Raw genomic sequence first — 12,877 nt, 5'->3', positions numbered from 1 at the left:
ATTACTTGTTATAGAGACTTTTTTCCCCCATAACAACCTGCTGTGATGCAATCATGACTCTACGAGTCATTGTAAAAAGATATTTCCAAAAGCAGGCTTTCTTTTAGAGATATGTACAAGAACGTTAAAACATGTTTAAGGCGGGTTTTTTTTTTGTTTGTTTGTACTTTTCTTAAACTTTCCCACTTTGCCTTCATCACACATTGTAACATTAACAGTTCCAGTCAATTGCATTGAGTACGGATGTGCTGTGAAATCATGGACTTTACAGAAATTGTGCTTTTCACATCGACTGTGTCCTTATCAGAAACAATTAAATCCCTGGCCTAACAAGTAAGATGACTGACTAAACGAATAGCTTAACTGGAGGCTCTGGAAACACTAAAACAAAAACAGGACACAATGCTATTTTTTGAAGTCTACTGACCTACCCAGGTTCCTCTGAGAAAACAAAATCTTTAAGGATTAACAGTTTGTAATTTGACTCCTAACTTTTGTTGTTTTTTGTTTTGTTTTTTTCCTGTACCATGTTTAGAATCTGCCAGGAATGTATTGAGTGTCTACAATTGGTAAGAATTTATTGGCTACAATTTTAACTGGCAAGAGGCCATAACTCCAATTTTAATCTCTTCTTTTGTTGAAGAGATTAACAAATCTCTTCAACAAGAGATTGAAGAGAAAATTTCTAAAATTTTTAGAAATTTTAGAAATGTCATTTTAGAAAATACAATTCAAGTTAAGCAGTAAGTGTTAAGACCTTTCATCGTTCCATTGACAATCTCCCTTGTTTTAATTTTTAAATTCAATAAATTCAGTTCTTCAATCTAATTGAGAAAAAAACATGTGTGATTATATTTGGTATTTTTCATGCAATTTAGATAATTATTACATTATTCATATTCATGGAATATTTAAATGTTAAATTATTTTCATTCAACCAAGAAAACTGTTTAAATGTTAATAGGACATGCAGCCCTCCACCTCCCAAAATACAAGAAAATGATGCCAAGGAGTCTTTTTTAAAAAGTTTTAATCGTTTTCATTCACATTTTATTAACAGACAAAAATTATTTACACTCTATTTTCTGATGACCGAAAAATCTTTTATAATTGTTGACCAGCTTTTTAAAAAGTTCCATTGATATAATTCATCGTATGTAAAAATTGTAAAATGAAGCTTCAAGGCTTTCTTTACAGATTATTCCCTCAACAGATTCTCCATCAGATTCATGTCAGGACTTTGTTTAGGCCACTCCAAGAAACTACTATTACTTCCAGTCAGAAGAAATATTTTTTGTAAAATGAAAACATTCCTTCAGCCTTAATTTTGCCAGGGTTGTGGATAATTTCTGGCTTGGTGTATCTATTTTCCTCTTTTAGTAACTCTGTGAGAATGTCAGGGTTATTCAGCAAAAGCAGATACTGTAGTTACCCATCATTACTCCATGCTGTAGTTAAATAGAGGAACAAAAAAATAACCTGTGTCACTGTGTTCTTTTATATTTGACACTGGTTTTGTACAGTATTCTGATCTATTTAGGTTTTAAGGTTAATTTAAAAAAATCATTGCTTACAGTTTTATGATAATGTTTTACAAAACAGAAAGAGAGATATCATTAATTTTTTTTTATGATGGAGGACCTTCAACTACAACCTGCTGTAAAATGAAAAAATAAAAAAGAGAATATTGTGTACAATAGAAAATATTTTTGTAGCATTACAGTACATTTCACATTACAAAAAAAAGACCTATTCATCTTTTTTGTGAAAAGATATACTGTCCCTACAACATGAAGAAACTGCAAAATTTGTAATAGCAAAGAAAAGACTGTGTATCATTTGAAACTAATTAACGTGTTTTTCCCAGCAGGTGTTTCTTTGTGTTCAGCTCTGGCCTCAGGACAAGGATAAAGCATTTTGGTGCAAATATACAAAACAGTATCCCATAACTTGAGGCTAGAATAGCAAATATCTCCACAGCTACCGTGAGGTTTCCAGGAGAGCTGACATACGCTGGGATGAAGGTGAGCCAGACCGCACAGAAAATTAACATGCTGAAGGTGATGTGTTTGGCCTCATTGAAGGTATCTGGCAGCTTTCTGGCTAAGAAAGCAAGGACAAAACATAGCAGGGCAAGGAATCCAACGTATCCTAACACAGCCCAAAAGCCAACAGGTGATCCCAGAGCGCATTCGAGGATGATCTTCTCCTTATAGTAATTCATATTTTTGTAAGGAAGGGGGGGGTTTATTGTTAGCCATAGTAAGCAAATTATGACCTGTATAAATGTGAAAAACAAAACGGTGAGTCTCTGCTGTGCAGGCCCAAACCATTTCATCACATTGCTGCCTGGAAGTGTGGCTTTAAAGGCCATTAGAACCACTATAGTTTTCCCAAGAATACAAGAGATGCAGAGGACGAAGGTGATGCCAAACGCTGTGTGCCGCAGCATGCAGGACCACTCAGTGGGCTGGCCGATAAAGGTTAAAGAACACAAGAAACACAGAGACAAGGAGAACAGCAACAGGAAGCTGAGCTCAGAGTTGTTGGCTTTCACCAGTGGAGTGTCCTTATTGACTAAAAACAGTGTGGCTGCTGTTAAAGTTAACACAACACCGAACAAAGTGAAAAATATCAATATTTTGCCCATAACTTCAGTAAAAGAGAGAAACTCAATTTCTTTTGGTAAACATGCATCTCTGTTCTGATTGGACCAATATGCTTCAGGGCACTTTTCGCAGTCAATAGAATCTGTAATAAAAATAATGTTTTTTTTATTATTGCAGTTCAATAAGTCGCACTCTAACAATATTTACAAATGACTGTATCATAGCTAGTTTCAACATAATACACACGCTGTGGCAGGCAAATTGTGTGCAGATTTTACTGTAATTTATGTCTGTGGTACCTGACGTGTTGCTAAATTCTCCAACTGCACACGGCACACAGTCAAAGCAGCACATGGGTTTTCCTTTTTGAAGGACTTTATGGGTTCCTGGACGACAGCTTTCACTGCAAACTGACACAGGTAGCTGTAATAATAAACACGATTTAAAAAAAAAGGGATTTTGTTAAATATTTTTACAAGTGTGATCAGATTTTATTGTCAAGAAAAATCTTTACCTCTTTTCTTCCCCCTGGCCACATTATAGCGTCTGTGTTAAGAATAAACCTTTTGCCAGAGGGTAATGAAGCGTCATAGTAGCCAACAGGTCTAAACTGAACCGATCCATCTGTTCCACGTTGCCAGTTCACCACCTCATACCTGGCAACGGCAGCTCCAGTTTGATCAAACCACACTCTGTCCCCATTCTTAACAGTGAAGTTCACGTTCTTTAGAGCTTCTACTACCTAAAGAGCAATCGACACTGCTTATTTCAACATCGTTAGTGTTACACCTAGAGTAAAAACAGTACAAGAGTAATAATTTATTTTTATACCTCCCATGGCTTAATTTCCACTGTCTTTTTACATCCTTGACCATCTGAACACTTCAAAATGCTGTGCAGAGAATGTGATATGGCATAGACGGCTTTATAGATATTAGTGGAGTACCTTAGCTCTTCCACATCATCATCTTTATCACTGAGCTCCATTAAATCCTGATTGGCTTTGCAAGGTTTTTGAGTGGTTTCCTTGTTTGTCTCATTGCACAGATATTCTGTTTCCCAGAAATCTCTAACTAGAAAATCCTCCAGGCCACTGATGTTGGCCTTTTGCACTGCAAAGCCTAGTGCACCTCCCAGCACACTAAAGCTAGTGGGAGTCACAAGGCTGTCCGCAGTGATCCAGGCCTCCACGCCGATAAACTGGCGTCCCGTGATGTTGTGGAGGCTCAACTGCTCCAGCAGGTTATTCATCTCCACATGGGCAAGAAAGCCAACAATCACTCGAGCGGTGCTCTTTTTGATCACCTCTACCACCTTCAGGAGTTTCTCTGGCTCTGCTCTGTCGAATTTCTCTGTGTACTCCACACAAACTCCTTCCTCTTGGGCCGCAGAAAGGAAGATGGCCATCCCATTGTTGCCATAGTCACTGTCACTGTTGACCGCTCCGACCCAGGTCCAGCCAAAGTGTTTGACAAGCTGCGCAAGGGCACGGCTTTGATAAAGATCACTTGCAATGGTTCGAAAAAAAGAGGGATACTCCTTCCTACTGCTCAAGCACTCACAGGTGGCTGAATGACTTATCTGTTGACAGACAAACAGAACAGAAAACTGCACAATAAAGAACAAAAAGACATAAAAACTGGTAGGATCACTCTTACCACTGGAATTTGAAACGGTCCAGTAGTGCGAGAAAGGACAATGGTTGAAGAAGATTCAGACTCTCCAATGATAGCATGAACCGCTGACTGACCAGAGCAGCTATTTCCCAAAGTCAGCTCATGGCCGTTCATCAGAGCCATCGCTGCACGCATTGAGGATAATGTTGATGCACAGTTGTCATAAATTCTGTATCCAATTGATATATTTGGAAGAATATCCTCATTTTCATTAATTTCTTGAATTGCAAATATCATTGTCTGAGCAAAGCGAAACTCCCTTAGGTTAATGCTGAGAATAGAAAAGCACAATGCAAAACTCTGTTTACAAAGACAAAAAGTTGATGCAATATTGTGTGCAAAGTTCAGAATTACCCGGTGCATGCAAGTAGTGTTGGTCTCTCTGTAAAGGAAAGTGAAGGTTGTGTGATTTTGCTGTGGATTGAAAAAACACCTCCAATCATCACGTCTCCGTCTTGAGACAGAAGAGGAAATTCTGGACGTCCCCGTATCTGGCAGAGAGAATCAGGCTCCCAGACTGCATTGCACGAAAACAGGAGGCTGACAAAAATAAAGACTCCGAGTACGGAGGACATGTTGATCTTGGTGTTTCCTTTCTGGGAAGAGTCTCACAAGTCAATATGGTTGCTTATTAAAGTAGCTGATGACAAGACTCTATCTTTTTATCACCCAATCAAAAAAATGTGGGACGGCTGTGGCGGAGCTCGTCATTGTGTTGTTGTCTGAGAATATTGTGCTTTGATAGAAAATACATAGAAATTTGGTCGTTTCTAAAATAGGCTATCATATGAGACACAGTTTCATGAAATGACTGTAACTGAAGCAATGTTTTAGTTTTTACTTAGTTGCTTTAATGTATGCTTTCTTATACATTAAGGCTCAAACAGAAAGTGTTAAAAATCAACTTTAGTGAATGACTCAGATGCATCTGCATCCATAAAACGAACCAGATGTGGAGCATACTTCAAAGTGCTGATGCTGTGATGCTTTGGGAACAAAAACTCTGCAGGCCAGACTTATGTTGAAAGGTTACAATTTTTATTTCAAACTTCAGCCAAAGTCAGCGCCACCGAATCATGAGGAAATCACGTCCCAATCGAAGAAGATTATATGCCGACCTCTGGTCGCTTTTTTTAGGGCACTGGATAACAGGTCACAACACCTATATCTGAGTTCCCCCCAACATATGCATCGTACAGAGTTATTATTACATGCATGCTTTCCACCTCAGTTCATCTTCAGTACCTGGTACCACCTATCTCCTCATGCGCTGGAATTCATTTGTTCAGACTCAGTGTCTCCAGAATATCTCCCAAGCACACCACAAAGTCCTATTGTGTGGTCAGACACTACACAGATTTACCACCTCCAGAGTGAAAAAGCATTATAGACTATTTAAAATAGAAATCTCTGCCACTGGGATAATAATCAAAAAACCTGCTTTCAAATCATCACAGAAATGTATTGAGACATTATGTTGACTTCAGTGAGTCTTAAGGTTTTTATTTATTTTCAAAGATAGTTGAATCTGTGAAAATATGCTACAGTTTTACATAAAAATTGGTCACATTGTTTCAATTTTTGGGAATAAATATGCAAGTTCTAAAACATAAATGAATAAAGTGATTTTTTTAAAGTCTAGAAAAGACTGTGTATCATATGAAACTAACTAACGTTGTGTTTTTCCCAGCAGGTGTTTCTTTGTGTTCAGCTCTGGCCTCAGGACAAGGATAAAGCATTTTGGTGCAAATATACAAAACAGTATCCCATAACTTGAGGCTAGAATAGCAAATATCTCCACAGCTACAGTGAGGTTTCCAGGAGAGCTGACATACGCTGGGACGAAGGTGAGCCAGACCGCACAGAAAATTAACATGCTGAAGGTGATGTGTTTGGCCTCATTGAAGGTATCTGGCAGCTTTCTGGCCAAGAAAGCAAGGACAAAACATAGCAGGGCAAGGAGTCCAACGTATCCTAACACAGCCCAAAAGCCAACAGGTGATCCCAGAGCGCATTCGAGGATCATCTTCTCCTTATAGTAATTCATATTTTTGTAAGGAAGGGGGGGGTTTATTGTTAGCCATAGCAAGCAAATTATGACCTGTATAAACGTGAAAAACAAAACGGTGAGTCTCTGCTGTGCAGGCCCAAACCATTTCATCACATTGCTGCCTGGAAGTGTGGCTTTAAAGGCCATTAGAACCACTATAGTTTTCCCAAGAATACAAGAGATGCAGAGGACGAAGGTGATGCCAAACGCTGTGTGCCGCAGCATGCAGGACCACTCAGTGGGCTGGCCGATAAAGGTTAAAGAACACAAGAAACACAGAGACAAGGAGAACAGCAACAGGAAGCTGAGCTCAGAGTTGTTGGCTTTCACCAGTGGAGTGTCCTTATTGACTAAAAACAGTGTGGCTGCTGTTAAAGTTAGCAGCAAACCAAACATAGTAAAAACCACCAGTATCTTGCCCATAACTTCAGTGAAAGACAGAAACTCAATGTTTTTGGGTAAACATGCATCTCTGTTCTGATTGGACCAATATGCTTCAGGGCACTTTTTGCAGCCAATAGAATCTGTAACAAAAAGTGATATTATCAATCTGTTTACATCAGACCCATTTTAATAAAATTAATAACTGACTGTATAGCTGCTAATTTGAACATGATACACACGCTTAAGTAGGTAAAGTGTGCACGAACGTTGGTGTGAATTAGGACTATGTTACCTGTCGTGTTGCTAAATTCTCCAACTGGACACGGCACACAGTCAAAGCAGCACACATGCTTTCCTTTTTGAAGGACTTTATGGGTTCCTGGGCGACAGCTTTCACTGCAAACTGACACAGGCAGCTTTAAACCAACAAACAAAAAATGTTACTCGTGATTAAAGTTTGTTCAAATTTTCTAAACAATATTGTGCTGTCAGATCTTTACCTCGTTACCTCCTCCAGACCATATAATTTCCTCTGTGTTAAGAGAAAGCGCTTTGTCAGAGGGCAGGGAGGCATCATAGTAACCGACGGGTTTAAAGAGAACGGATCCGTCTGATCCACGCTGCCAGTTCACCAGCTCATATCTGTTGACAGCTGCTCCAGTATTATCAAACCACACTCTATCTCCATTCTTTATAGTGAAGTTCACATGCTTTAGTGCCTCCACCACCTAAAATGCAGTAGACATCACTTTTTTGTCAGAATTACTTTATATACATGTATATAAAGACACTCTTTCCAGTCTCGCAGTGTTTTTATTATTCTTTCTTTTTTTTTTTTTTACCTCCCATGGCTTGATCTCCGGAGCCTTATTACACCCTTTTTTGTCTGAACACTTCAATATGCTGTGGAGAGAATGAGCTACTGCATAGATGGCTTTGTAAATATTAGTGGGGTATCTCAACATCTCCAAATCATCATCATGACCTTTAAGCTGAAACAGATCTGGATTCTCTTTGCAAGTTCTTGCAACACTTTCACTGTTTGTCTCATTGCACAGATATTCTGTTTCCCAGAAATCTCTAACTAGAAAATCCTCCAGGCCACTGATGTTGGCCTTTTGCACTGCAAAGCCTAGTGCACCTCCCAGCACACTAAAGCTAGTGGGAGTCACAAGGCTGTCCGCAGTGATCCAGGCCTCCACGCCGATGAACTGGCGTCCCGTGATGTTGTGGAGGCTCAACTGCTCCAGCAGGTTATTCATCTCCACATGGGAAAGAAAGCCAACAATCACTCGAGCGGTGCTCTTTTTGATCACCTCTATCACTTTCAGGAGTTTCTCCGGCTCTGCTCTGTCGAATTTCTCTGTGTACTCCACACAAACTCCTTCCTCTTGGGCCGCAGAAAGGAAGATGGCCATCCCATTGTTGCCATAGTCGTTGTCACTGTTGACCGCTCCGACCCAGGTCCAGCCAAAGTGTTTGACAAGCTGCGCAAGGGCACGGCTTTGATAAAGATCACTGACAATAGTTCGAAAGAAAGCGGGATACTCCTTCCTACTGCTCAAACACTCGCAGGTGGCTGAATGACTTATCTGTTGACAGACAAACAGAACAGAAAACTGCACAATAAAGAACAAAAAGACATAAAAACTGGTTAGGATCACTCTTACCACTGGAATTTGAAACGGTCCAGTAGTGCGAGAAAGGACAATGGTTGAAGAAGATTCAGACTCTCCAATGATAGCATGAACCGCTGACTGACCAGAGCAGCTATTTCCCAAAGTCAGCTCATGGCCGTTCATCAGAGCCATCGCTGCACGCATTGAGGATAATGTTGATGCACAGTTGTCATAAATCCGATATCCGATAGAAATATTGGGAAGGAGATCCTTTTTAGTGTTTATTTCCTCAATTGCAAATATCATAGACTGGGCAAACCGAAACTCCCTTAGGTTAATACTGAAAGAAAAAGCAGCAAAGTGCAATATTCAGTTTACTTAAGAGAAGAAAATCTTGCAACACATTGCTTAGAGCTCAAAATCACCTGCTACATTTATAAGCTGTTGGTCTCTCTGTAAAGGAAAATGAAGGTTGCGTGATTTTGCTGTGGATGGAAAAGGCACCTCCGATCATCACGTCTCCTTCTTTAGACAGTACAGGAAACTCTGGACTCCCCCGTATCTGGCAGAGAAAAGCTGGCTCCCCCACTGTGACACATGCTTCTATTAGCCCCATCAGAGTAAGTACTGTTGTACCTGGTGACATGTTTATTTGGCTGGATACAGCGAGAGAAGAGCCACCCCAGAAATGGGTTTTGTTCATGAATATAACCCACACTAGGGCGCCCTACCTTCATACTGACCAATCAGACATGTGGGACGGCCCTGGTTGGAACTAACAACATAAAAAAAAACAAAAAACGTATTGTGCTTTTAGGAATAACACAATTGAGATTTAGTTATTTATACAAAAAAAAAGTGACAAGTTATAACATGCATTGTCATTAACTGACAGGAACCTAAACGGACAAGCTAACTTCACATTTACAATAATAAATCAGCAACTATGATCATCAAATTCTCCTTTTCTTTCCATGACGGGTTCATCAATAATCATACTGAAAAAAATTAAAGACAAATTTCAAGTGAAGATGAGAACAAATGATAGTTATGTACACTAGCTGTTAACAGTTAAATGTGAACCCGGGAGGCTAGAAGATAGATAATTCAAAATGAACTCAACCAACCTACTCTGGTCCCACAACAGAGGTATCCAAAAACACTGTATTGTTTCTAATGTAATGCTTTTGCTATAACAATGTCAGCTGAATTGTGTGTCAGGAGATTTTGAGAGGAAATAAATGTATAATATAAAGCATTGCCTAACCCATGTTTGGGCTACTGGATAGATCCAAGAACCAAGATCTATGAAGACATTTCTCATGTGATTAGCTAAAATATTTGTCTCTGCAACAAAGTCAGATTAAATTATTATATTGGTAATTTTTTCTGGTGTGGTTGAGCTACAAATACAATGGAAAAGCAGCTGCAGCACAATGCGATTTTATCTTCAAGGATAGTTGTTCATACTATTCCCTCTATGAAAAAGAAACAGTCTTGAAGAAAGAAAAAGTCTATTTCCTTCTACATGGTTGCATGTTTTCCAAAGATCACATACAATTAGTTTGTCAGGTTCATGCATGTCCTTTTCTGGAGACTGCAGAGTAGCTGAGCTAGATGGCTGACTCAGAGAAAGACAGTGAAAATAGACCACAGAACTAAGAAAAAAAGCTCTAAAACAAATCTAAGCCTGGTGGATTTGCAAGATTTTAGTTGCAGTAAATGTTAATGTGCATCATAATTAACTTCTGTGTGAATTAAAGTTTGTTTTTTACTTTTCTCTTGCCTCCAGCATGCATGCCCAGCATCACTTAGTGATTTTCTTAAAGATATTTTATTGGTTTTCTATACTTTTTGATGGTTTTGTCTGTGAAACATGCTCCACAAATTGACGTTGCTGGAACATTTTTTGTGTCGAACAACTGGTTCGAATCCGGGCCCAAATTCTTTCTGCATGGAGTTTGCAGGTTCTGCCTGTGCATGAGTGGGTTCTCTCCAGGTACTCCACAGTCCAAAATCATGACTGTCTGTTTGATTGATATCTCTAAATTCTCCTTAAGGGTGTGTGTGGGGGTAGGGGTGGGGGGTGCACGCTTCATTGTTTGCCCTGTCTATCTCTGATGATGTCATAAAAAACGTCCCCTGGAGTAGAAAAAACATCTTAGACTTTTTAACACTTTCTGATATTTGATTTTTCACATTAAAACACAATTATATATATATATATATATATATAAAAATGTTGTGCTTTTATATGCAGCTCTGGAAAAAATTTGGAGACCACTTAAAATCATCAGTTTCTTTGATTTTACTTTTTATAGGTGGATGTTTTTCTAGTAAAGTGAACATTGTCCTTTTATTCTATGAACTACTGACAACACGTCTCCGAAATTCCAAGCAAGCATTTAGTTTTTATTTGCAGAAAATTAGAAATAGTCAAAAATAATGAAAAAGATACAATGCTTTCAGACCTCAAATAATGCAAAAAAAAAAAAAAAATCAAGTTGATATTCATTTAGAAACAATAATACTAATGTTTGAACTCATGAATAATCATGAGGGTTTCAACGGGGTTAAGTGCAGTGGTCTTTTTTTCCAGAGCTATATATATTTTTCAGTGACTATTTATTTGGAGTTCAAAGATTACAAAAAAGTTTGTCAATAACAACAATCTTACTCCTTTCACTTGGCAGTTACTATTAATAGCTTTTCATGGGTGGTAGCCTATCAATAATGGATTCTTTTGAATAAAAATGCAGATATATCTTATTTTAAATTCAATAAAGCGTTTTCCTATGCTCATCCACTTGCATTTACGATCATTTAAGTTGGTCTCATTACATTACATTATATTTATAGATTTCCAACAGATATATTTGGTTAATGCAGTTCATATGTACCAGATAAACGTCTTCTTGTACTTAGGCCTAATATTAGTTTTTTTAAAATGTGAATTTCCGTCCACATAAAAAGTTTATTTCTTACTACTTTACCCAACATGTCACTTCACTTTGAAATTTGGAAACTGACAAGGGACCTAAAGTTGCACTTCTGTCAACTGATCAAAATAAAAAAGTTAAAAGCAATTGTTAAGCAGTGAGCCATGTGATATTTAATTTGATGTTTTTCTCATTTACCGGCCTGAGGGATGTTTAGAGGTCATCCTAAGTGCCTTTCAGTCCCTTCATTAATTAAGAAGGAAATTGTTGTTTGAATATTTTTAGAGAGGCCTAATTTATGAGACACCTTAGACCCGCTTTGTTAGGTCTTTTGGGAACTGATTTAGAAAAACAAACGGTACATGTGCCTTGGGCATGATTGTGACTTACATGTACTTTCCAATAACAAGCCTACAAACCCTCTGTAGAGTTCATGGTTCAATCCCAACAACATAATCTTCTTATAGTTTGACTTGGAAACTTTCCTTCGGAGTGGTTGCATCATAGTTTAATAATGACTATAGAGACACTTTGTACACATCTGTCTTTCACTACAAAGTTGCTTTGTGATCTTGGTCAACTGGCAAAAGTTACGTAATGTGAATACATTTCTATTTGGTTGGTATTAGGGATAGTTGACTTTTAAATTGTATGGCTTCATTCAACCTTGGGTTTGAAAAAATGTGTGTCTTTTTATATGGCTTCTGTAAATATCTGTTTTCAATTGTATGCTATTGAGTTGTTGAAATGATGTTGAAAGTTTAAATCAGGATTAAAAGGCCAAAAGGTACAATTGCAAAGCCAGCCTGTTTACATATTGTATCTATGGCCTGTTGTGTTCATTTCAATGTGTAACACCAGTTCTTCTTGATGTGGGCCAATCAAGATGCTTACTACCAACTTAAGACGGTAAATAAGCAATGTCAGACGAATTCATCCATCCCTTCCTCCGAATGTAAAACTTTCTCACCAGAATTTGAATTCAGGTTTCACATTGTTATCATTCCTTAGAGATAAACTACAGTCAGGGACAAGAAATCCCTCAATTTATTTGTTTAAAACTAGCTTTCACTCTTTGGATTGTGATCTAAGCTGCTGTTCCTTCATTTCCTTGAGTGGAACTGAAAATGTCCCTGCCAGTGCACAAACCAATATCAGTAAGCTAAATAAATAAATCTGGGCTTCACACAAATGTTCATTGAGACACCAAGAACTGAAAATGTTCTTATCCTGGACATTCCTCTCTGTGGTTGGAAGTAGGGTATCAGAAAATAGGTTCAACCTAAGCAGGAGCCATTAATGCAGTATAACAGCAGTGTTCATCCAACTCGCAGTGCTGCTCATAGAAATGTTGAACGAAACTCGAAGTATAGGATACGTTTGACTATATGAGCCTTTATCCAATCTTGTAGAATGTGGAAATTGGCTCAGCAATTGTTTACAATGTCTATGAATACAACAGTAAAAGATTTCACTGAATTCACAAGATAAAAAAAGAAAAAATAACAATAGGCACAATAATAAAGTACTGAAAACAAATAAATTCCCACATCCCAGATCAGACCAACATGGATTTAGATAATGAGTTGAAACCACTGTT

At 38.2% G+C, this 12,877-nt stretch overlaps 2 protein-coding genes across 2 annotated transcripts; both read right to left on the bottom strand.

Moving 5' to 3' along the window:
• Positions 1 to 1,849: 1,849 nt before the first annotated feature.
• LOC111612041 (extracellular calcium-sensing receptor-like) lies at positions 1,850 to 4,743 on the bottom strand. The gene is made up of 6 exons (XM_023351798.1): positions 4,640 to 4,743; positions 4,268 to 4,556; positions 3,441 to 4,190; positions 3,124 to 3,351; positions 2,909 to 3,032; positions 1,850 to 2,751 (listed from the first exon to the last, which is right to left on the bottom strand). The coding sequence occupies exons 1-6, from the start codon at positions 4,726 to 4,728 to the stop codon at positions 1,850 to 1,852; spliced, it is 2,382 nt and encodes a 793-aa protein (XP_023207566.1). The 5' UTR covers positions 4,729 to 4,743.
• A 1,211-nt stretch (positions 4,744 to 5,954) lies between these two features.
• Positions 5,955 to 8,954, bottom strand: LOC102217598 (extracellular calcium-sensing receptor-like). Its single transcript, XM_023351715.1, has 6 exons — positions 8,764 to 8,954; positions 8,390 to 8,678; positions 7,562 to 8,311; positions 7,220 to 7,447; positions 7,012 to 7,135; positions 5,955 to 6,859 (listed from the first exon to the last, which is right to left on the bottom strand). Exons 1-6 carry the CDS (start codon positions 8,952 to 8,954, stop codon positions 5,955 to 5,957), a joined length of 2,487 nt encoding a protein of 828 aa, XP_023207483.1.
• Between the last annotated feature and the right edge of the window lie 3,923 nt (positions 8,955 to 12,877).

The sequence above is a fragment of the Xiphophorus maculatus genome, chromosome 18, assembly GCF_002775205.1.
Source record: "Xiphophorus maculatus strain JP 163 A chromosome 18, X_maculatus-5.0-male, whole genome shotgun sequence".
Lineage (NCBI taxonomy): Eukaryota > Metazoa > Chordata > Actinopteri > Cyprinodontiformes > Poeciliidae > Xiphophorus > Xiphophorus maculatus.
This window is presented reverse-complemented; position numbering and strand designations above follow the sequence as displayed.

Coding starts and splice junctions, on each gene's coding strand:
- LOC111612041 (XM_023351798.1), bottom strand. CDS start 4,728: ATGATTGGAGGTGTTTTTTCAATCCACAGCAAAATCACACAACCTTCA. Junction 4,557..4,639: donor ACACTACTTGCATGCACCGG/GTAATTCTGAAC, acceptor TTCTATTCTCAG/CATTAACCTAAGGGAGTTTC. Junction 3,352..3,440: donor TGGAAATTAAGCCATGGGAG/GTATAAAAATAA, acceptor ATTGCTCTTTAG/GTAGTAGAAGCTCTAAAGAA.
- LOC102217598 (XM_023351715.1), bottom strand. CDS start 8,954: ATGGGGCTAATAGAAGCATGTGTCACAGTGGGGGAGCCAGCTTTTCTC. Junction 8,312..8,389: donor GACCGTTTCAAATTCCAGTG/GTAAGAGTGATC, acceptor GTCTGTCAACAG/ATAAGTCATTCAGCCACCTG. Junction 7,448..7,561: donor CGGAGATCAAGCCATGGGAG/GTAAAAAAAAAA, acceptor ACTGCATTTTAG/GTGGTGGAGGCACTAAAGCA.